This window comes from Narcine bancroftii, chromosome 5 (genome assembly GCF_036971445.1).
Source record: "Narcine bancroftii isolate sNarBan1 chromosome 5, sNarBan1.hap1, whole genome shotgun sequence".
Lineage (NCBI taxonomy): Eukaryota > Metazoa > Chordata > Chondrichthyes > Torpediniformes > Narcinidae > Narcine > Narcine bancroftii.
The window spans coordinates 15,334,888-15,358,699 of NC_091473.1; the positions used below are offsets into that span (position 1 = coordinate 15,334,888).

The 23,812-nt window shown below is 40.8% G+C and overlaps 1 protein-coding gene across 3 annotated transcripts in view; it reads right to left on the reverse strand.

Annotated features, from left to right (window-relative positions):
• Positions 1 to 23,812, reverse strand: part of LOC138763159 (E3 ubiquitin-protein ligase RNF123) — a 377,998-nt gene that overhangs the window by 242,897 nt on the left and 111,289 nt on the right. For all 3 annotated transcript variants that reach the window (XM_069936874.1, XM_069936873.1, XM_069936875.1), the window contains exons 22-25: positions 11,948 to 12,048; positions 10,439 to 10,631; positions 9,023 to 9,168; positions 5,258 to 5,341 (exon numbers count right to left, since the gene is read on the reverse strand). In XM_069936874.1, the coding sequence (XP_069792975.1) occupies positions 5,258 to 5,341; positions 9,023 to 9,168; positions 10,439 to 10,631; positions 11,948 to 12,048 (524 nt within the window). The remainder of the gene's footprint in view (positions 1 to 5,257; positions 5,342 to 9,022; positions 9,169 to 10,438; positions 10,632 to 11,947; positions 12,049 to 23,812) is intronic.

Sequence of the window (23,812 nt, forward strand, 5' to 3'; positions counted from 1 at the left end):
ACCCCACAAGTGTTGGGAGAAGACAAATTTGGAGAAAATCTGAATATCGAGAGCTCACCAAACACTTGGACCCCCGAAGAGCTGGCAAAGAAAGACCAAGGCCAGTCCTGGAGAGGCTTTTAAGCTACCGAGAATGGGAGATAATTCTGGGAGCAGCACATGATTACTCTAAGCAGAATAATGGCCCGCCCAAGGTTGATCATGAAAAGGTACTATTTTTAAAGACTTTAGCCCGACCTTAATTAAACAAAGAAAAGAATTTGAAGATGTGAAAAGACAACTACATACAAAAAACTTGAAATACTCAATGATATATCCCGCGATTTTGAGGGTCAAAGTAGCAGAAGAGAACTGGTGATTTTTCAAGACCAGAATGAGGTGAAAGACTTTCTGCAACACTTGTAAAAAAAAGATTGAGGTTGCCAAGGAAGAAGATTGTGAAAATATTTATAATGGAACTAAATAAAAAAAGAAGTAAAATTAGTAATTTTTATTTTTGCTAAAACCGTCTTGTATTTATTGTTTTAAAGTAAAAGATATGGTGAGTTCAGTAAAAGGGGGAGAATAAATCTTGGAAAAATGGTAGTAGGGTGGAGACTTTGGTCTAAGGCGCCTGGAAAGGAGTAACGAGAAAAGATGGCCCTAACGGAAGGGGTTCTTCTTTCTTGAGAGACTCCATGGGATTTTCTCGTGGGCTTTCAACGCTCTACGTATACGTCACCATGAGGGCAGGGACATTGTGTGTTTTTCTTAAAGGAGAAGGATTACTTTACTATTAAAGATTTTGTTGTTAAAAAAATATTGTTTTAAAGAAGAATATGGGTAGAACATTGAAATTTATTAGTTTTAATGTTAATGGAATTAATGGGAAGGTGAAGAAAAAACAGATCTTGGCATACAAGAAACACATCTTAACAAATTGGAAAATTCAAAATTAAAAAAAGGATTGGTGGAGCAAGTAATATCGCCTTCATTTGTATCAAAAGCAAGAGGTGTAACGATTTTAATTAATAAAAATATATCAATAATAGAAGAGACATTAACGGATTAAGCTGGAAGATTTGCAATGGCACATTGTAAAATTTATGCAGAATCATGGACATTTATGAATATTTACGCTCCAAATTATGATGAAGTCTTTATGAAGGATATCTTTTTAAAAACGGCAGGGAGAAGACAAAATGTATTGATTGGAGGAAATTTCTATTTTTGTTAGATCCAATATTGGATAAATCAGCAAGAACAAGGGCGAAAGCTGCAGAAACGACATTATCATTGATGAAGGATTTAAATTTAATTGATATATGGAGGTGGCTCAATGCTTTAGAAGAAGAATATTCGTTCTATTCAAGGGTACATGATTAACATACAAGGATTGACCTATTTTTTATTGTCTACTCAGTTACAAAGTACAGTGATAAAAATGGAGTATTTAGCAAGACTTAGTTAACATTTATAGTATACTTAATAGTTACCATTAACTATTACAAAAATGGGAATGTGAGAAAGTATGTATAGGTGATATCTTAATGCTACATTACTAAAGAAGGATTTTTGTGAATTTATTAAGAGACAGATCAAAATATTTTGTGAAACCAATCTTCATTCCACTGACAATAGTTTTCTAATATGGGATACACTTAAAGTTTACTTGAGGGGACAAATTATTTCTTATACTAAAATCTTAAGAGAATATGTGAGAGAGTTACAAGGTTTAGAGAAGGATATAACAAAATTGGAGTAGGAATATCAGATATCAGGAACACAGGAAAAATATATGTTAGAGAACAGAAAGTTACAATACAATACACTACAAACATATAGAACAGAAAAAATGATACTAAAACCTAAACAAAAATATTATGAACTAGGAAAACAGGCACACACACAAAGTATTATCTTGGCAGAATGATAAATGCCATAGAGACAGAAACTGATACAATAAAAAATAAATAATATCTTTAGACAATACTATATGAAACTATATAACTTAGAATTAGTAGTAGATGAAAATAAAATGGAAGAATTTTTAACAAATGTTGAACTTCCTAAATTAGAAGAGAGAGAAAAGACGACTTAGATGCAACTTTTACAAAGGAAGAAATAGAGAAAGCTTGAGGTACTTTACAAGCTAATAAGTCCCTGGGGGAGGATGGGTTCCCTCCTAAGTTCTAGAGACAATTTAAAGATTTGTTGATGCCTCTATTTATGGATGTGTTGGACTAGGCTGTGGAGACCCAAACCCTCCTGGAAACGTTTTCACTATTTTAATTACAGTGCTACTGAAGAAAGATAGAGACCCATTAAAAACCTCATCATACAGACCAATATCACTTCTGAATGCAGACTATAAAATTCTGGCAAAGGCATCAGCCAACAGACTGGTTAAATATTTACCAAAATTAACACATCCAGATCAGGTGGGATTTGTTAAAGGAAGGCACTCTTCAAATAGTCTACATAGATTATTCAATAAAGAAAAATCAAGGTTGAATCCATACATAACTTTTTCTTTAGATGCAGAAAAAGCATTCAACCAACTAGAATGGTCTTTCGTATGTAAACTGTTGGAAAAATTTGGTCTAGGCAGAAAATTCATAAATTGGATAAAAACTCTTTATCATCAGCCATAAGCTAAAAGTATAACTAATAACCAAATGTCATCTATGTTTCTCTTGAGTAGATTGAGTGGACAGGGGTGTCCCCTATCAACTGCATTATTTATTCTAACTATTGAACCTCTGGCAGAGACGATAAGAAGAGACCCACATATTAAGGGCCTCAAAGCTGGACAGGAAGAACATAAAATTAGTTTATTTGTTGATGATGTGCTATTATATATGTCTGACCCAGCTGAATCACTGATAAGACTACATACAAAATATTAGAAAAATATGGAAGAAAATGAGGATATAAAATAAATATGGACAAAAGTGAGATAATGCCATTGCAGAATTTTGATTACAAAAGATACCAAAAAAAGCAGTAGATTTAAATGGAAGAAAGATGGAATTAAATATTTAGGAATAACGACAGATAATCATTTACAGAATCTATATAAGCTTAATTATACCTCTCTACTAGAAAAAATAGAAAAAGATTTACAGAAATAGAAAAATCTGCATTGTATAAAAATGAAGATAATGCCAGGACTACAGTATCTCTTTCAATCGTTACTCATTGTACTAAATAAAAATTTATTTAAATTATTACATAATTGTATAACAAAATATCAAGAATTGCACTAGAAAAGTTAACATCGGCTATAAATTGGGAGGACTTCGACTTCCAGATTTTAAGAAGTATTATCCATCAGCACAAGCAAGATTTTTATTATCTTTCTTTGAAGAAAATACCCCCCCTTCATAGATTTGAATGGGAGTGAATTCAATAAAAGAGGATGAAATGTCAAGTCAATAATAAACAAAACCAGATAATCCTATATAAATATACATGATTAGAATATGGCAAAAAAAAATGAATGTATCAGGAAAAAAGCAAGTATATCACTGAGGACACCATTATGTAAAAATGTACTATTGTCTATGAATCTGGGTAACAGATGACAAAGGAATAAGATATGTTGATGATTGTTATATGTAAGGATGCCTTGTGTCTTTTGAACAATTAAGAAATAAATATGGAGTAGCCAATGGGACATTCTTCTGCTTTCTCCAGTTAAGATTGTTCTTAAGAGAAAGATGGGGACCAAATTTGGCCCCACCTGAAATTAGTGAGATGGAATGAATGATTTGGCTGAGGAAAACACCTACATTTATATCAAGGATGTATTTTGCTCTCCAAAATGAAAATGCAAAACCAGGATTACAGAAATCAAAAGAGAGATGGGAGTCAGATTTAGGTGAGGCAATAATGGAAAGATGCTGGTCTGATTGATGTTTGGATAGCATGACATCAATTATAAATGCAAGATACGGATTAGTACAAAATAATTCTCTACACCAATTATACCTCACACCACAGAAATTACATAAATCAAAATCAGAAATATCAGAGATATGTTTTAGATGTGGAATAGAAATAGGAATGTTTGTTCATGATACATGGTTGTGTGCAAAGGTGAGACCTTACTGGCAGAATATTACTGAAATATAACAGGGGTGGCCTTCGCGGACAACCCAGAGCTTTACCTTTTGGGCAATTTTATTGAAACAAGTAATAAACTAACAAAATTCCTATTTTCATTTGTAAAAATAGCTTTAGCTGTGGCAAAAAAAATGTTGCGATTACTTGGAAATCTGACTCCCCTCTACAGATAGCACGATGGAAATCAAAGATAACAGTTGTATTCCCATGGGAAAAAAAACCCACATACAATCTAAAAAATAAACATGGCATATGTATAAAAATATGTCAATCATATCTGGATGATATAGGGGCCCAAATATAAATAGGTTCTATTATTATAAAAATACAAGTGACTTCCCCAATGAAGATTTTCTTTTTTAAACCCAATTGTAAGCCCTGATGGTGTATGGATTTATATTGGGAAGAGGGAGGGAGGGAAGGGATTGTTGTGTTTTTGTTTTGTAAGAAAAAAGTTATATATACATATAATTATATTTATATATTTTTAAAATGGAAAATTTTAATATGTATATTTATGGGAAAAAAATATTTAAAAAAGGACCTCTGCTACCTCCTCTGACTTCATGCATATTTCATGCACAAATCACCCCTAATGGGTCCAAACCTCACATGACTCATCCTCTTCACATATTTGTTGAATGCCTTGGGCTTATCCTTTAATCCTGCTCACGAAGATCTTCTCAAGGCCCCTTCTAGCTCTCCTAAATCCTTTCTTAAGCTCTTTCCAGGAAATCTTGTCATTCTCTGGAGCTCCATCAGTTTCTATCTTCTTAAATTTATCGTAAGCTTTTCTTTTCTTCTTAACTTGATTTTCTACATCCCTTGTACACCATGGTTCTTTCACTGAATTATCCTTTCCCTCCCTCAATGGAATATACTATACTTGTGCAGAGCACCATGCAAACATTCCCTGAGCATTTGCACATTCTGCCGTATATTTCCCTGAGAATGTAATGAAGGTTGGATGTTATCTGAAACTAGCAATGTGCAAACATACAACTTCAGGGGAAAAAGAGATGACTGATTAGTATTTGTGGATCTACCTCAGACAGACCAATTTAAGGCTTCATCTGTATTACCATCATTATGTAGTGTGTACATGGTCATCAAGCATTTCATTGCACCGGAATAAATTCCATTTTCTTACCTTTGCAGGACAACGTGCAATTTTGTCTTCAGTGTCCTTCAGAGCCACTGCATATTCATGGACATCATCTGACACCCCCACCATCTGCAAACACAAAGAAAGTTGAGCTGAGTACAACCCATCCAACAAACTAGCAGCAATGAGATGGGTAAAAGCAGACACCAAATGTTGAATCTTGAGGGAGATTCAGCAGGTTAAACAGCATCCATGGGTAAAAATGATCAGTCAATTCACCAGATCGAATCCCTTTATCAAGGGCAAAACAGAGCGCGTGAGAAAGAAGGCAGGAGAGTGAGAGAGAACAGAAGAGAGAGCTTGAGGGAACAAGATAAAACTATAATGCAAGAGATAGAGGGTGTGAGATTGAACCAGAGAGAGGAGAAAGAGAGAGAGAATGTATTGACAGCAATAGAGAAAACGCGAGAGAACGTAAGAGCACACAAGGGCGAGATAGCAAGAGAGTGAGAGAATAACAGAGAGAAATGTGTGAGCGCAAGATGGAACAATAAAGAGGGCATGAGCGAGGGGGAGAGGAAGCAAGACAGAATTGGAGGAGTGCAAAATAATTTGAGAGTGCAAGACAGAGTGATAAAGAAAGTGAGAAAGACAAGAGGGTAGGAGGAGTGAAAGAAAGCAAAGTAGAAAGCAAGGCAAGGAGAGAGAGTGTGAGAAAGAAATGAGAGCGCAAGAGTGAGAGTGAGAAAGAGTGGAGACAGTTCAAGAGAGCAAGGGAGAATGAGCGATAAAGAGCAATCGAGAGAGAGCAAGTGTGCAAGAAGGCGAGAGCGAGAAAGTGTGCAAGAGAAAGGGCAGGGAGAGAGCGCGAGAGCATGAGAAACAAGCTAGTGAGAGAGAGAAAAAGTGAGTGAGAGTAAGAGAGCTCAAGTGAGAAAGCATGTGAGAGAGAGGAGGCCTTTGACTAGTGGTTTGCCTCAGAGATCAGTGCATTGTTGTTTGTCATCTATATCAATGATCTGGATGATAATGTGGTGAATTGGATCAGCAATTTGTCAGATGATACAAAGATTGGAGCAAGGAAGCAAGGAAAGCAAGAAAGGCTTTCAAAACTTGATACAAAGGGTGAAAGGTAAAATGTTTAAGAGGGAATTGTGACAGAGTATTTAGAGGTGGTTTGGGAGGAATTGTTAGAGCAGCTTGCACACACACATTATAAAACACAGAATATTTGCAGGACTTTTGCAGAATGCTTTTTGCAGGAGGCAACAAAGTATCAACAGCAGCTTGCCTGGGAGAGCATGTGATCTTTGCAGGCAGAGGAGAAGAGTTTTGCTCTCAGAGAAGGAGGGTGTGAAACAGAGAGGAGAGAGACAAAAATCCGTTCCAGAGGGACAAGCTGGCAAACTTTGGAAGGCTGCCTGGTCAAAGGAGAAGATTGGCAGTGTGAAAGGTGACCTGAAAGAAAGAAGATCACCTGGAGAACCCTGAAGGGGGCAAGTTTTGTCAGCAAGACTGATTGAGAAGGAATCAGTTGTGGATTTTCTGGAAAAGGAATCTTTCTCTGAAAACCAGCAAGAGCAGTCCTGAGTGGTAATCATTTGCCTGTTAAGCACCGAAGACTGGTGAACTTTGTTAATGCTAACTTCTGTGCATAGTACAAGAATTGCCTGCAACCAGTGAGATTGGATTGTGATCCAAAGAACTTTTCTAATCTTAAATGTACATTGCACACACCTGTGCTTAGTATTAGAGGGGGGATTAAGTAGTTAGGTAGGTTAAGTAATAAGCTAAAGTTTAATTCTGTTTTCTTGTTCAAATATAATTAAAAACAACTTTTGTTTAAGTGACCCTGTGTTGTGGTGCATATCTAATGCTGCTGGTTTTTGGGGTCCTCTGGACTCCGTAACAGAACTTCTTCACACAGAGAGTAGAGAGAGTGTGGAACAAGCTGCCAGCTGAAGTGGTGAATGCAGGCTCAATTTTAACTTTAAAGAGAAAGTATATGCTGTAATATTCTCTGGTTCTAGAAATCTGAAATAAAATAGAAAATGCTGAGGTTTATGGGTAGAGAGAAAGAGTTGATGTCTCAGGTCAGATGAGGAGTCTAACATATATTCTCCAACCTGAAACATTTATAGTTTCCCTTTTTACGGATGTTACCTGACCTCCCACGTTTCTACTCTTATTGTTGCTCCTTCAATGGAGCTACCTGATCCGAATGTTTCGTGGCAGGCTAGGCAGAGTGCAGCACTGGGGAAATCAGCACGAATAACTGGTGGAAAAATAAAAGCCAGATTCCCTTTCTGTGAGAATCTAATTGCTAATCTTATCTCAGAGAGCAAACAATTTAATGTGCTGGAGTGCTAAGTGGAACCAAATGCAAGCAAAGACATCATGAGCAAAGTGAAGTGCAGGAATGACTGGAAGCATCATTCCCATCTCATCACTTTGCACTTTGGCCATTTTAATGATGGGGAATCATTACACTGAGGAAATCTGATTAACAGAGGTGTGAGACAACTTGCTCATTAATAAAGCATCCCAACAATAACTGAAACCTGCAGTGATGCACACACTTCCTATCAACATTTCATGTTAAATCTTGTTTCTCGTCATGTGTTTGACTGCCAATTGCAGTGAGGTTACCAGCAAGTGGGTGAGTGCATTTCTGCAAAATAAATTCACAAGGGTGCTTCCATTTGACATGGGAAATTATAATAGCAAGACACAAAAAGCAAGTATAGATTGAATGCCATTTAAAATAGAGACTAAACTGAATAAATTGTCTGATCCATTAATTCTTCACCATCAACTCCACTTCACTTCAATACTACACTCAGTTTTGACTCCATCATGAATAATTTCAAGGGTAATCATCTGGCAAATAAATGAAAAATTAATTATTAAGAATCTGTCGAGTCACAGACCTTGGATGGGATCACTGAACAAGGATCACGGTGCAATAGAGACTCAAAAGTGATGACTCATGGAATATATTACAACATGCAGTCTGATTCTTCCAGTCAGTTTGGAGCTAATTAAATTTAATCTTCACTATCTGTATGTTAGAGAAAGCCATATAAAAAGGCAAAGTCAACTCAATGTGAAGAGAACAGCTCAAGCAAACGTCACAAATTCTGTGTATGTGAAGTTTGAAAAAAGAGACAAAGTTTATTTACGGGAGGCGAAGTGGTTATTGTTTGGATGTACTCCCCATGTCCACAAGTTTTCTCCCACCTACCAAAGACGAATGGGGTTAGTAGATTGTATTTGGGTACTATGGCCTTGTGGCCCAGAAGGGCCCGTAACTGTCCTGAATGCCTAAATTAAATCTAATTAAAAAGAATACAATCCTGGTATTTTCCTTCTGAATGGTAAGATTTATTTTCCTGTGAGAAGAAACAGCAATGGTGGAAGTGAGGGACAACAACAGAACTGTACATTTTATATTGCCTCATAATTTCAGAATGATACCAAATAGGGTCTTGTTCGCCTTTGTTAATGCTGCAATTTGATGGGCCCTGACACCTTCCACGTTTACTGCACAGCAAGGGAAATTCCCAGAATTACTTGAAGCACAACATGCAAAGCGGATGGTCTGAAATCCCAGTGTGCACTGGCTGAATGACAGGTGGAATCAGAACAAGGCCAAGACTTTGGGTGAGTAAGGGGGTAAGTATTGTGTTTTTGGTGCTGGAATTTGGACACATCATTAACGCAACACCTTATGCATTAAGCACAACAGTGATACTTGTAAGAGGAGCAGGGCTATCTTGGGCAATCCCTCTGCAACCTTTACTGCATTACCTTGCCAAGTTGCTGGTGCACGCTGAGGTTGTACATGATGACGGCTCCATCAAGTATTTCCAGGAGCGACTTCTCTGTGATTGCATGCTCTGGTTCATCAGGAGGACGCCCTAACAATAAGCCATCATTTCCATGGGTTCCTTCAACTGTAAGGAGAAGTAACTACATTACATCACCCTACGTGTACATATCCATTAAGTACAAAGTGTGGTTCAACTCCAGGACAAAACAAAAGTACCTCCACAAGTACTACACCAATACCAGCATCCATACCCTAACCTTCACCCACCTACAACTACTTCCAGAATACGCACAAATATATATCGTATACACATGACCTAATCTAATCCTTCTATTGGTCAAATGCATATGGAGTACAAAATATCCCCCAACATGTTATATTGCGTCTGCCAACCAGACAGCATTAACATCAACTCCAATTTCTGTTAACAGCGCCCCCCCCCCCCCCCAACCCATCTGGTCTCTCTGTCTCCCTACCTTTTCTCCAGCTCCCCATCCATTCCTTCCTTCTCCTATCAGAGAGTTACAAGTTTGTTGCCCTCTGCCCTCTTCCCCCATTGCCTCAGATATTTTTCTCTTTTACCTTCCCATCTATATCCATCTGATACCTCTTACCTGTTATCCTGGGCTCCTCCCCCTCACCCTCCTTTTTATTCAGGTGTCGGCTTGATTGTTTTCTTGTATCTGATAAAGGGCCCAAGCCTGAAAAATTGGTTCCCCTTTACTTCACCAGCAGATTTGTGTGCTGCACTTGACCCCAATGTCTGCAGACTTTCTTGTTTCACACAACAGGCATTATGGTTCAGAACAAAGTTACTTCCTTGTAGCTAATTGAACATTTTCTTGGATCATTTGGCAATTACCCAGTTCAGGTTCAAATCCTTTATCAGGTCACTGCACAGCAAATAGACGGTCACATGAAAGGCTTTACTTGGATGGATTTATTGCAGAGGATCACGATAGGTATGCCACAGGGGTGAACGACATGCACTGTTGCTGTAGCCATGTGTTCTGAAATGTACTCAGTGTCTGCAGATATTACTGACATGATTCCCCTTCTTTACTGACCCAATATTCTCACCATACCTCTTCCCAATTCCATGTAATTATAAGCTTTCTTCGCTTGTCTTTTGCTGTTCCAGCTCCAAGCCCTACAAACCTTTTCTCAGCCTCTGTGATTATAAAATGTTAACCTCTAGATTTTATTTAAGGTCATTGACATAAAAACATGCTGCAAAAGCTGCCTGACTACAGCATTTTGTAGTCTTGTGTCCTCACAAGCAACACTTAGCAGATGTGCAAGTGACATGGTTGTTCCTTGCTCTAATCAGAAATAACAGTATTTTTGTGTATGTACCCCTCACCAAACTACCCTCTGACTGAATGGGTACTTACTATCCTCTGCTGTCCTCTGGTCCACACTCAGAGTACGAACCTTCACCTTTTCCACAGTGGCCAGTGATCGACGGGGGTTCATCAAACTCACTGCTGCTGTGCTTAGGAACCTGTTGGCACGGCCTAGCGTCGGAGAACTCAACCAGCTTGGTCTGGCAAGAGCTCCACCTCCAGCAGTAGCACCACCCAGCCTCTGCCGAAGTTCAAGGAACATGCAAAGGAGGCAGAATCCAATTACAAGGACGGAACAAGAAAAAGCTGCATGTAGAACATCATGCAAGGACTTCTCCCCACCATAGTAAAACTCCAATAATTCAACAGATGCCTCAACCGGGTCCTGTTTCCCATGTTTCCCTTACATCCTGTTCCTCATGCTTTCTTTAAACTCGCTGGTACCTTGCTTGTTGCCCTCCTTTTAAACATACCACTATCCTACTTCCCACATTTCCTTTAAATATATTGATGCCATGCTTTACACCCTCCCTTTAAAAACACCAGGTCACTGCTTCCCACATTCGGGGATTGATGAGTTAATTGAATCATAAATAATCCTCAATCCTCTCTGGATTGAACTGTAGCAAACACAAAGTCTCCAAGGATCTGACTTTCATCTGGTCTTTGAGACACAGAAAATGTGTAACTGCCTAGAAGTCAAAGGTGGTCAACATAAACAGCAGCTTTGGCTTCTACAAACATCAACAGTCTTCAGCCAAACACTATCTGCAGTAGGAGCTCAGCAGCATCAGTGGGAGAGAAAGAATGGTTGCCGTTTTGAGCCTCAGCCCCTCATCGAGTCTGGGGATATGGAGAAGAGGGCAGAATGGGGAGGGATAATAAGAGGTATATATGAACGACTTGGATAAGGTGGACAGCCAGCACCTTTATCCTGGGGTGAAGAATCCTCTACATTCTTCTGTCACCTTTACCTCCAGAACACACAAATTCACTATTCAGTTTCCAAAAGTAACTTACTTCAAGAATAAAGTTTTGTCATTTTTTTTTTAAGTTTATATTGTTATCAACATGTCAAATTATTATCAATTATTTATAATGAGCTGACAGATTTGAGATGGAAATTTTCCCTTTATGTTTCATTCACCTTCTCCTGCTGTAACACAGAAAATCAAACTTCTTTGCTTTTTGCATTTAACTATTATCTATCTTGGTTAAATTTGATAATTCTGTGCTTCCTATTGTCAGGAATCCTCCAACCCTATGTTGGGCTGAAAAGCTTGTTTCCGTGCTATAGAACTCTAGGTTCTGCAAGATCATTGGGGTTATTTACATGATGCATGGCTTTAGTGTAAATTACAAAACGCTTGTGACATCCAATGGTAAGATGACTGTGCTTCTCATTTTTCAAGGATATGATGTCAGAATATCAATGTTAAGACTTTCTCCACACTCCCAATATTCTTGGTTTCCAATAATAACATCACATTTCATTTGGAACCTGACAATTCCAATAAACACCACAAAGTCAAGCAAAGCTACAATGCAGTTTTGTACCTGTTGAATGGCACTCTCATCATCCTCATCTAAATCATCCATGGAGATGGCAGAGATCTCGGCGGGATCAATAATAATGTTGGCCTTTGATGCAAGATCATCTATGAAGAATACAGTCAGCATTAGAGCCTTCGATGTTCCTGCACAAGCACACATACCTATAGTGTCTACATCAATACATATTATGTAATTCAAACTGCAGTGGGAATCTTATTATCTTTTTATGAGCTGAGAACAAGAATATCACACCTTCAAAGCTTCTCATATCATTAGGCAACAGAAGTTGGAGTCTTAATGATCTCATATATCCAACTCAACATGGTGAATGAACCATGAAAGAGCAAGGAGAAGGAGTATGTGAAGAGCATGAATCCCAAACCTATAAAAGCCAGAAAGCATTGTAAAAGTGACTAAACAATACCCTTTTGTGTTCTCCATCTGTCCTTTGCTTCCCATAGGTGAGACCACAAAGCTAGACTTGGCAATATCTGAAGGTTCCACTGGAATCTGATAGTAAGCACACAGCAAGTCTATTTTCGCAAAGACCCAGTTATCATGCAGGTTGGCCAAAAAATCTTGCAAATTCAGAATATTGTACTGATCGGAGATGGTGGCATTATTCAGTGTACGGTAATCACCACATGGTCGCCAATCTCCTGGAGACTTCTTTGGAACTATATAAAGTGGCAATGCCCAGCAGCTATTGGACCTACGCTCCTGCACATGATCAAACTCTGACTTTGCTATCCTGAAGCAGACCGCAGGCAATCTACATGTATGCTCCGAAACTGGGGTACCATGGGTTTCTATAGTGGGTAACTGTATGTTTTATATCTCCATGCCAATATGATGGTTGGAGACCTGTGAGATGGGTGATGACCTTTTATAATAGATAAGAAATGCAGCTCACTTGTAAACAAGAATGGTAGTACGTTACACAGCTAAATTTGAGGAGAGAAAAATGTAATAGAAAATCCACACCTAAAATGGCATTCGCTACCTCTGTGACTGTGAAAACCCAACAGAATGGCTTACAAAACTCAAACTCCAGTGTTATCAATCGCTGGCCATTCGTCTGCATATGGGAGTTATATGCGGCAGACAGAACACATGATGTTAGGGTGTCTGTATTCTTTAGAAGTAGATGGAACCACAGAGATTTCTGAACTGGAATCCACCAAAAATTGAGTTCCCAAGATGTTGTCTTTGAGGAATGGAAGGCAGCTGGCGTGTCCAAGAGCAGTAATCGCCTCTACTGCTGGGCCTCCTTATTTCCCAGGCACAGTTTATAGAAGTCGCAAGGAGGGTGACACAGCCAAACCGCAGCACGAAATCTCCAATGTCTCCAACAAATGTGTCATCCATTGCCACTACCTTATCCCCATCCAGCACAATTCCAATTCGGTGGGAAATGAAGAGAACGTCATAATGTTGCTGAAGCTTGGACCTGCTCAGTGAGTGCTGCCACTTGCTGCTCGAGCTCTGTTTGCCTCTGTTGAAGCAGTGTTGTAGTGTATTGCTCTAATACTGCTTGCTTACCAATGGCAGCTGCCGAAGCCTCGGTTGCATTGCAGCGCTCATGACCATCACTAGGTCAGCATCGCCAATTGGTCCAAAGTGAACTTCTGAAAGACTCCAATCAGTTGTCCTTGAATTTGGGAAAGCAAACAGCAGAGAAATTTCTGCTTCAAAACGTCTCCATCAATAAAGTCTTTACTAGCCAGCCTGAATATCATTAACAACTTCCTGTCGCCAAGATCATCATCGGCTCGAAGCTCTGCAATGCAAGACTTTTGAGACAGCTGTGTTAACTCTAAAACAGCAGCCTTCGGGGAATTGTATGGGTCATCTTCACCTGAATTAATCAGAACATCTTCCACTTTGCAAGCAATTCTCTCTGAGAGATGTGCGATGAGTAAACTAAATTTAGACTTCTGGCTTGTAATATTAAGCGAGGAGAAACGTGCCCCGAGGAGGGAGAACCAAATGTGAGCATTGTTCATAAAAATGGTTGGGAACTTCCAGTATGACCTCTCCAACTGCTCCTGCATCCAATTTATCCTTAGCTATCCATTTTCACCAGAAGACAATGTGAACCGGTGGGGTTACCACTTGGAGGAGTGCAATTTAAATAATATATCCAAAAATAAAGCAAACACACAAGTTTTAACCTCCACAAATTGGGCATCTGCCTTCCTTTATTTTGCATTTCCCATAATATCTAAAGGTCCCCTTTCCTCCTCCCAGCATGCCCCTCACAGCACTCACCTTGCCTATCTATTGGCTTGCTCACAGGCATGTCATCGTAATTCCTAGCTTTAACCTCGCATGTGCTTTACCAATGGCGGCCAGCTTATGCATGCATACAGCCTCCCGTGCACATCACTCCAAACAAACACTTGCGGCGTCAGGTCCAGGTAGGTATGCGACCATGAGAATATCATTCGCAAACATACAGACCGATTCTTCCGCTTCTTCATCTAGGTCACTTATAAATATCAAAAACAGCGGGGGTCTTAGAACAGATCATTGCACAACTCCCCCTCATCACTGACCTCCAACAGAATACTTTCCATCCATGATGTCTCTCTGCTTTCTACATTCAAGTGTAATTTTTTAATTTCTAAATATTTTTAAGTTTTACATAAGTAAACAGATATACACAGAAAATTTGTGAAATACACAACAGAGATGTCAAATAGAAAGAAATTAACAAAATTGTCTAATTCATAGAGAACATCTATATGGTAACAGAACATATTACGATTTTATCCTGAATATTATATTTTCTTTTTCTCCCCCATCTCTTGAACCCAAGCCAAATTAAAGTATAGCTTGTACCTGGAGTAATATAACAAAGAGAGGTTTTATATTAAAACTAGAGGTGCTAAAAGTAGCTCAGGAAAGGTCCCCATAAATTTTGAAACCTTCCATCAAAGTTACTGACAGAATAACAAATCTTTTCTAGATTTATACAGGATAATAATAACCCTCAGCCCTGAGCATGGGTGAGTGGGGCAGTGTCCCTCCGTCAGAGCAATATTGCACATCTGGCAAAAGACAGAGCCCCAGATTTAATTGGAGTCAAACAAACATCATCCTCTCCAGTGATACCAAAGAGGGCAACCAGAGGATTAGGTTCGAGGTTTAGATTGAGGGATAGGGTTTGGAAACATCCCTCCAGTATTTTTCAAGGCTAGGGAACATCCAAAACATGAATAAGAGAGGCTTCATCTCTCTTACATTTATTACAACAAGAATATACAACTGGATAAATATGAGATCATTTAACTTTGGACATATGAGCCCTATGCACAACTTTAAATTAAAACAAACAATAATGGGCTCAAAGGGAATGTGGAATTAATCAATTTAAAGATTAAATTCCAAACCTCATCCCACAATGAAAGGCTGAAATCCTGTTCCCAGCCAGATTTAATTTTATCAAAGGGCAGATCTTAAACTTGCCAACTTATCATAAATAACAGATATTAAATCTTAAGAGTGGGTTGTAAATTTAAAAAAAACATCAACAATGTTCGTATCAGGTACACCAGGAAAGTTGGGTATCTGAGAGTGAAGAAAATGTCTTATTTGCAAATATCTGAAAAAATGGGAATTTGGTAAGTTGAACTTTTCAGAAAGTTATTCAAATGATGCAAAGCAGTACAAGTGAATTTTTAATCCACACAACCAAGGTTCCGTGGATCCCATGTCTCATGACTTTCTGAACATATCTCTCATGGAGGGAACTTGTCAAACGCCTTACTAAAATCCATACAGACCACATCTACCCCATCTTCATCAATTTCTTTCATTATCTCCTCAAAAAATTCAATTAGGCTCGTGAGGGACGATCTTCCCTTCACAAGACAGTAGGAAAAGGGAAACGTGGTTGACAAAACAGGTGACGCAGTGCTGTCAAAGCCATGTTGACCATCCTTAAGTAGACTGTATTTCATAAATCCTATCCTTAAGAATCCTCTTCAATAGTTTTCACACCTCTAATGCAAGACTCACTGGTCTATAATTCCCAGGATTCTCCCCATGACGTTTGTTTAAAATTTGCCATTCTCCAATCCTCTGGCACCTCCCCTATGGCCAAGGAGGACTCATAGATCATAGCCAACTCCCCAGCTATCTCTTCCCACCCTTTGCACAGCAACCAAAGTGGGGGGGGGAGGGGAAATCGCATCCAGCCCCAGGGACATGTCCATCTTAAAGTTTTTAAGATTCAACACTTCCTTAATCTCAATTTAATTCAGCACACAAGCCTGTTCTGTTCTGATCTTACCCTGATCAAGGACTTTTCCTTTGGTGAATACTAAAGCAATGTATTAAGGACCTTTCCAACTTCCTCTGCCTCCAGGCGGATGTTGCCTCCTTTATCCTTGAGCGGCCCCACCTTCATTCTCATTATTCTTCTGTTCTTTACATACGCATAGAAAACCTTAGGGTTTTCCTTAATCCAAGTTGCCAAAACCTTCTCATGCCCCCTTTGAGCTCTCCCAAGTTTTCTTAAGTTGCTTCCTGTCTATCATATAATTCTCATGACCCCTTCCTGGTTCCCGCTTTCAAAATTTAATATATACTTCCTTCTTCCCCTTGACTTACTGCGTCACCTGTTTTGTCAACCACGTTTCCCTTTTCCTACTGTCTTGCCCCTGTTTCAGTGGGACATATATATCCTGAGCCCAGCACAAGTGGTCCTTAAACATCCTCCACATTACCTCTGTGCTTTCTCCTGTGAATATCTGTTCCCAATTTACTCTCCCTAGTTCCTATCACATCCCATCCTAATTAGCCTCTTCCCAATTGAACACTTTTGCATTTTGTCTACTTTTATCCTTGTCCACATCTATGCTAAAGCTTGGGGAGCTGTGGTCACTATCACAGAAATGCTCCCCTCCCCCACCGAAAGGTCTGCCACCTGACCGGTTCATTACCCAGTATTAGATCCAGTATGGCCTCTCCTCTAGTCGTCTGTTCCAGATGCTATGTCAGGAATCCTGACAAATTCTGCTCTATCTATTCCTCTTGCAGTCAGGAGGTGCCAGTGAAGTTGAAAAGTTGAAGTCTCCCATGACAACACCTTGTAATTTCTGCACCATTTCAAAATCTACCAACTTATCTGTTCCTCGGTGTCCCGAGGGCTATTTGGGAGCCTATAGACTATTCCAAGTACAGAGATTGCTCCCTTCCCATTTCTGACTTCCACCCACACCAACTCAGAAGACACTGTCCCTGACCAGTCATATTACTCCCCCCCTCCCCCGACCGCCCATCCTATTCCTTTTTAAACACCTAAACCCCAATACATACATCAGTCAGTCCTGCTCTTCTGCCACCCATCTCTGCAGTGGTCACAATATTGTAGTTCCACGTACTGATCTATGCTCCAAGTTTATCTCCTTTATACCTAATACTCCTCAAATGGAAACAGACACATTTCAAACCATGTAAATCACTATGTTTATGTTTCCTCCTCTGCCTACCCTTCCTCACAAATTCACATCACAGGATATTGGTCCCTCTCCAGTTCAGGTGCAGCCCGTCCATTCTGTACAGGTCAGACCTTCCCCAGAATAGATCACAATGATCCACAAATCTGAACCCCTGCCCTCTGCACCAATTCTTCAGCCACACATTCATCTGACACAACTTCCTATTCCTACCCTCACTGGCGCATGGCACAGGCAGCAATTCCGAGATTATCATCTTTGATGACCTGCTTTTCAAATTCTTTCCTAACCCCCGATAATCCCTCTTCAGGACCTCATCCCTACTCCTATCTATGTCCACGTGGACCACGACATCTGGCTGCTCATCCTCCCCCTCCAGAATGCAATAAACTAGATCAGAGATGCCCCTAACCCTGGCACCTGGGAACCTTGATCTGTTTACAGAGCCTCCTATCTGTTCACCTAACTAGCAAATCCCCAACCACTATCATTCTCTTTTCTCCCCTTCCCTTCTGAGGCAAAAGGCTAGACTATGGGCCAGACATGTGACCACTACGATTTGTCCCTGGTTGATCACACCTCGCAACAGTATCCAAAATGGTATACTTGTTACAGAGGGGAATGGCCACAGGGGTGCTCTGCGCTGACTGCCTCTTCCCCTTCCCTAACAGTCACCCAGCTACCTACTGCCTGACTTCTGAGGTTGACTTTCTTCCTGAAGCTCCTATCACCCCTTCTGCTTTTTGAATAATCTGGAGTTCATCCAGCTCCAGATACTTAACTTGGTCTGTCAGGAGCTGCAGATGGATGCACCTCTTGCAGATGTAGTCATCAGGGACAATTCCACTGCCTTAGCTGCCATCTCCATTACCTATTCTATGTTAATATGCAAACATTTTACCTGACCATAGCTTTCCTGAAAGAAGCTAAGGTGAGAAGAAATTGTGTGAATGCGTGAGAGAGAATAAGCACAGAGACAGGGAGAGCACAATTGATAGTGTACTTGGAAAGTGTGCAGCTAAAATAGAAATCGATAATCTTTCACTTGCAGCAGGTCATGCAGGATCATTGGAAGGAAAAGGTAACCTCTTTTTTGGTTACTAGAATCTCTGTGACCTGTATGATGTTTTGTACTTTCCACCTGACCCCAGCATCTGCAGATGTTCTTGTACAATTAAAGATTAATAGATGTCGGACAGCCTAAAGTAAGGACTGGTGCTCTGTTGCGGAAATAAAAGTCGCAGTAATGAAAAACAGGGTGCATGTCAAGGCTTGATTTCATTTGCCTTTTAATCTCTCTGAATTTACGGCTTATTTTGCAAAGTGCATGGTGTTCCCAAGTGGATTAAAATCTGTCAGTCTAATAAAGTAAAAATACTCCATGAAATCTTTCCAAATGATATTGATATCCAGCAAAATAGCTTGCACCTCAGCCAAATCAGATTCACCGATGGAGCGTGAACTCTGTGGGTCCAGCTGAGCGACAAATTTATGGCTAAAATTGACTTATACATTTGCACTTCTAATTATCAATATTGGGGAAAAAGAACTAGTGCCAAGCAAGTGCCAACAAGCCCGCAGATGGAAACTGTTGTCAGACCTGCCCTGAGAAAATGATCTGCTAACTTGTTTAGCAAAATTCAGAATCTCCAGCATGAGAATCAGAAGAATCCATTTATCTAATACTTAAACCTAGCAAAGTGTCAGAAGGTGCTCCAGAGTTGGAACTCTAACTTGAGGAAATGGTCCTTTTAAAGCTCGAAAGATGCAAGATGAAGAAGTGGAAGAGATGAAGACAAAATCACAGAGCTTTGGAATGAGACAGCTGCACTCTGCTGAGGAGGAGGAGAGAGTGTATACCAGGCTGGAAGTTCAGAATCAGAAATTATCATGATTTCAGTATCACAGTGAAAGCTGAAGACAGAGGAATAGCTTTTTGGAGTGTGGGATGGACAGGGAAGCAATATTGAGTTAGTGGGATGAGGTTTGGAACAAAGAGAATGCAAGAGACAAACTGAATCAAGTCAAGTTTATTGTCATCTGATTGTACAAGTTCTCTGGTCAAGGGGTAAGAAAGAAAGCTTAGTTGGAGTGAGCTAAAGATGGAGATTCAATCCTCAAAATGAAATTACATGATCTTGATGCTTTAACAGTTACTTCTATTGTTACATGAGGTACTTCAGTTATTTTGCCACGAGGCAAACAAAGAGTCGCAATGAGTATTGCCCAACATCCATAACAATAGAAGAAAGAGAAGCAAAAGAGAGCCCCTTCAGAGACACTAAGAATCCATGGATTCACCTCCAGCTCTCTCACAGCCTCTGCAGCCACAGTCTAGTTCAAACCATTGGCAACTCGAGCATGTGATCTAAACCTCTAACACAATCAGGAAGACCTTGGCACTCAAGGCCCTCAGGAATGCTGGACAGGACACTCATTTCATTGTCATACTGAGTATCGAGATACAGGATTGAAGAACAACATGTGATGGAAATATGCCTTCAAACTTGCCAATATCTTACAACAATTCATGTTTGTGATTTTTATTGTTTAATTAAACCATTAAAGATGGTACGTTCAGCTGTTTGGAACCCTGATTCTAGGAGGGAACTCCCTCCTAAAACCTTCGGACACCTCAACTGCAGAGTCTCGCCTAGGCCCCAGCCGCCCGCCCATTCAACCGAGTAACCGAAATACCGAACTCGGACTACCACCTGGTCCTGGTCACCCACTCACCCATCCGAGCTGCTGACACCCAGACCCTAGACTCTCGCCTAGGCCCTGGCCATCCGCCAATCCAAGCTCCTAATGCCCCAAACGTGGACTCTCACCTTGGCCCTGCCCTCCCAGCAATCCAATCGCCAAACACCCAGAACACGGACTCATCACCCAGTCCCAACCGTCCATCCAAGCTCCTGATATTCCGAACCTGGACTTACCATCTAGTCCCGACCACCTGCCTGCCCATCTGAGCTCCTGATGCCCTGAATGATACAGGTACTTAGCATGGTCAAAAGTAGTATGCTTTGTATGTGTAATAGTTGATCCCCTAAATTTTACCCAAAAAATTGGTCCACGAAACACACACACACACACACACACATATATATATATATATATATATATATATATATATATATATACACACATACACACACACTGTATATGAACTTTTTGATTATTAAAAATAATATAAATTAGCATCTTAAAAACTACATACATGGAAAAATATTACATATATGTATTTCTTAATATTTATTTGTAATTTTTTAACAAATTATGTATATAAGAGTAAAAACATGTATGTAATATTTTTTCATGTCTTGCAGCTCTCAAACATTAAGTATGTGGCTCTTAAGTTCAGCAAGTTTGTCCACCCTGATTTCGGGCATCTGTCCTTCTCTTACTTTCAGGACTTTATACAAAAACCAATGGTTCCAGAGAAATTAATTGCATTCAGGGAACAATATAAATGCAAGTTGTTGCAGCACCAAGATTCACATTCAGTGAAAATGCAAACCTAAAACCCAATGAAGAGGTTACTTAAATCATCAGATTATCCACGTCTGCCACAATTAAGTCATCTGCAAGGCATAGAAGACGGCAGGTGTTGGATCTGGAACAAAACACAAGCTGCTGGAGGACCTCAGTGAGTTGAGCAGCATCAGTGGGAGAAAAAAGAGTTGTTGACATTTTGTGTCAGAACCCTTCACCAACACTGATCAAGTCTCAATGCAGAATTCCAATCAGAGACGTCAGCCCTTCTGTTTCTTCCACAGAGGCTGCTCGACCCATGAAGTTCCTCCAGATTTTTTTTAAGCAACATAATCTGCAATGCCAGAAAAGTTCCTCATTAATCATATAAATCAACCATTCTCAACCTTAGGACTCTGCTCAACATTTATATGCTCCCTTCCCTGTGAAGCAGTCAAGTTTTGGTTTCTTCCTTACTTCCGACTGACTACATTTAAAACATATATCCTATATATAAAACAAAATTTAGTGCATGGCCCCCACCCCCCCCCCACAAAGATGTGTTGTTGCCTCCATTGAGAATGGCTGGTGTTAATCAGGCAACAACCTGGTGAAGCTCTTTTGAACCCTTTCCAAAGCCTCTGCATCCTTCCTGTAACAGAGGTTGAAAATAGAAAGGAAGATATCTTTCTTTATTTTGCTTTGGCTTGGCTTAGCAGACGAAGATTTATGGAGGGGTATGTCCACATCTGCTGCAGGCTCGTTGGTGACTGACAAGTCCGATGCGGGACAGGCAGGCACGGTTGCAGCGGTTGCAAGGGAAAATTGGTGGGTTGGGGTTGGGTGATGGGTTTTTCCTCCTTTGTATTTTGTCAGTGAGGTGGGCTCTGCGGTCTTCTTCAAAGGAGGTTGCTGCCCGCCGAACTGTGAGGCGCCAAGATGCACGGTCGGAGATGAGATCAGCCCACTGGCGGTGGTCAATGTGGCAGGCACCAAGAGATTTCTTTAAACAGTCCTTGTACCTCTTCTTTGGTGCACCTCTGTCTCGGTGGCCAGTGGAGAGCTCGCCATATAACACGATCTTGGGAAGGCGATGGTCCTCCATTCTGGAGACGTGATCCACCCAGCACAGTTGGGTTTTCAGCAGCGTGGATTCAATGCTTGCGGATTCTGCCAGCTCAAGTACTTCGATGTTGGTGATGAAGTTGCTCCAATGAATGTTGAGGATGGAGCGGAGACAGCGCTGATGGAAGCGTTCTAGGAGCCGTAGGTGATGCCGGTAGAGGACCTATGATTCGGAGCCTAACAGGAGCGTGGGTATGACAACGGCTCTGTACACACTGATCTTTGTGTGCTTCTTCAGGTGGTTGTTTTTCCAGACTCTTTTGTGTAGTCTTCCAAAGGCGCTATTTGCCTTGGCGACTCTGTTGTCTATCTCGTTGTCGATCCTTGCATCAGATGAAATGGTGCAGCCGAGGTAGGTAAACTAGTTGACCGTTTTGAGTTCTGTGTGCTCGATGTGGGGGGGCTGGTAGTCATGGTGGGGAGCTAGCTGATGGAGGACCTCAGTTTTCTTCAGGCTGACTTCCAGGCCAAACATTTTGGCAGTTTCCACAAAACAGGATGTCATGCGCTGGAGAGCTGGCTCTGAATGAGCAACTAAAGTGGCATCGTCTGCAAAGAGTAGTTCACGTACAAGTTGCTTTTGTGTCTTTGTGTGAGCTTGCAGGCGCCTCAGATTGAAGAGACTGCCATCCGTGCGGTACCGGATGGAAACAGCATCTTCATTGTTGAGATCTTTCATGGCTTGTTTCAGCATCATGCTGAAGAAGATAGTAAAGAGGGTTGGTGCGAGGACGCAGCCTTGCTTCACGCCGTTGTCAATGGAGAAGGGTTCGGACAGCTCATTGCTGTATCTGACCCGACCTTGTTGGTTTTCGTGCAGTTGGATAACCATGTTGAGGAACTTTGGGGGGCATCCGAGGCACTCTAGTATTTGCCAAAGCCCTTTCCTGCTCACGGTGTCAAAGGCTTTGGTGAGGTCAACAAAGGTGATGTAGAGTCCTTTGTTTTGTTCTCTGCACTTTTCTTGGAGCTGTCTGAGGGCAAAGACCATGTCAGTAGTGCCTCTGTTTGTGCGAAAGCCGCACTGTGATTCTGGGAGAACATTTTCGGCGACACTAGGTATTAGTCTATTAAGGAGAATCCTAGTGAAGATTTTGCCTGCAATGGAGAGCAGCGTGATTCCCCTGTAGTTTGAGCAGTCTGATTTCTCGCCTTTGTTTTTGTACAGGGTGATGATGATGGCATCATGAAGGTCCTGAGGCAGCTTTCCTTGGTCTCAGCAGAGCATGAAAAACTCATGCAGTTTGGTATGCAGAGTTTTGCCGCCAGCCTTCCAGTCCTCTGGGGGGGGATTCCATCCATACCTGCTGCTTTGCCACTTTTCAGTTGTTCAATTGCCTCATATGTCTCTTCCTGGAGCAGGGCGGATTCTTGGACTGAGCAGTTGGCACTGAAAAGAGATTGGAAGTGTTCTGACCATCGATTGAGGATGGAGATCTTGTTGCTGAGGGGGACTTCGCCGTCTGAGCTGCACAGAGGACTTTGGACTTGGGGTGAGGGGCCGTACACAGCCTTTAGTGTCTCATAAAAACCCCTGAAGTTGCCAATGTCAGCGCTAAGCTGGGTTCAATTGGCGAGGCTAGTCCACCACTCATTTTGGATCTCCCAGAGTTTGCGCTGAAGATGGCTGCATGCGAGACGGAAGGCTCGTTTTTTTCTATGGCCAAGTGAGCCTGGTGGGCAGATCGCTTCTTTGCCAGCAGCTCCTGGATTTCCTGGTTGTTTTCGTCAAACCAGTCCTTGTTTTTCCTGGAGGAGAAGCCCATTACCTCTTCAGTGGATTGCAGAATGGCCGTTTTCAGCT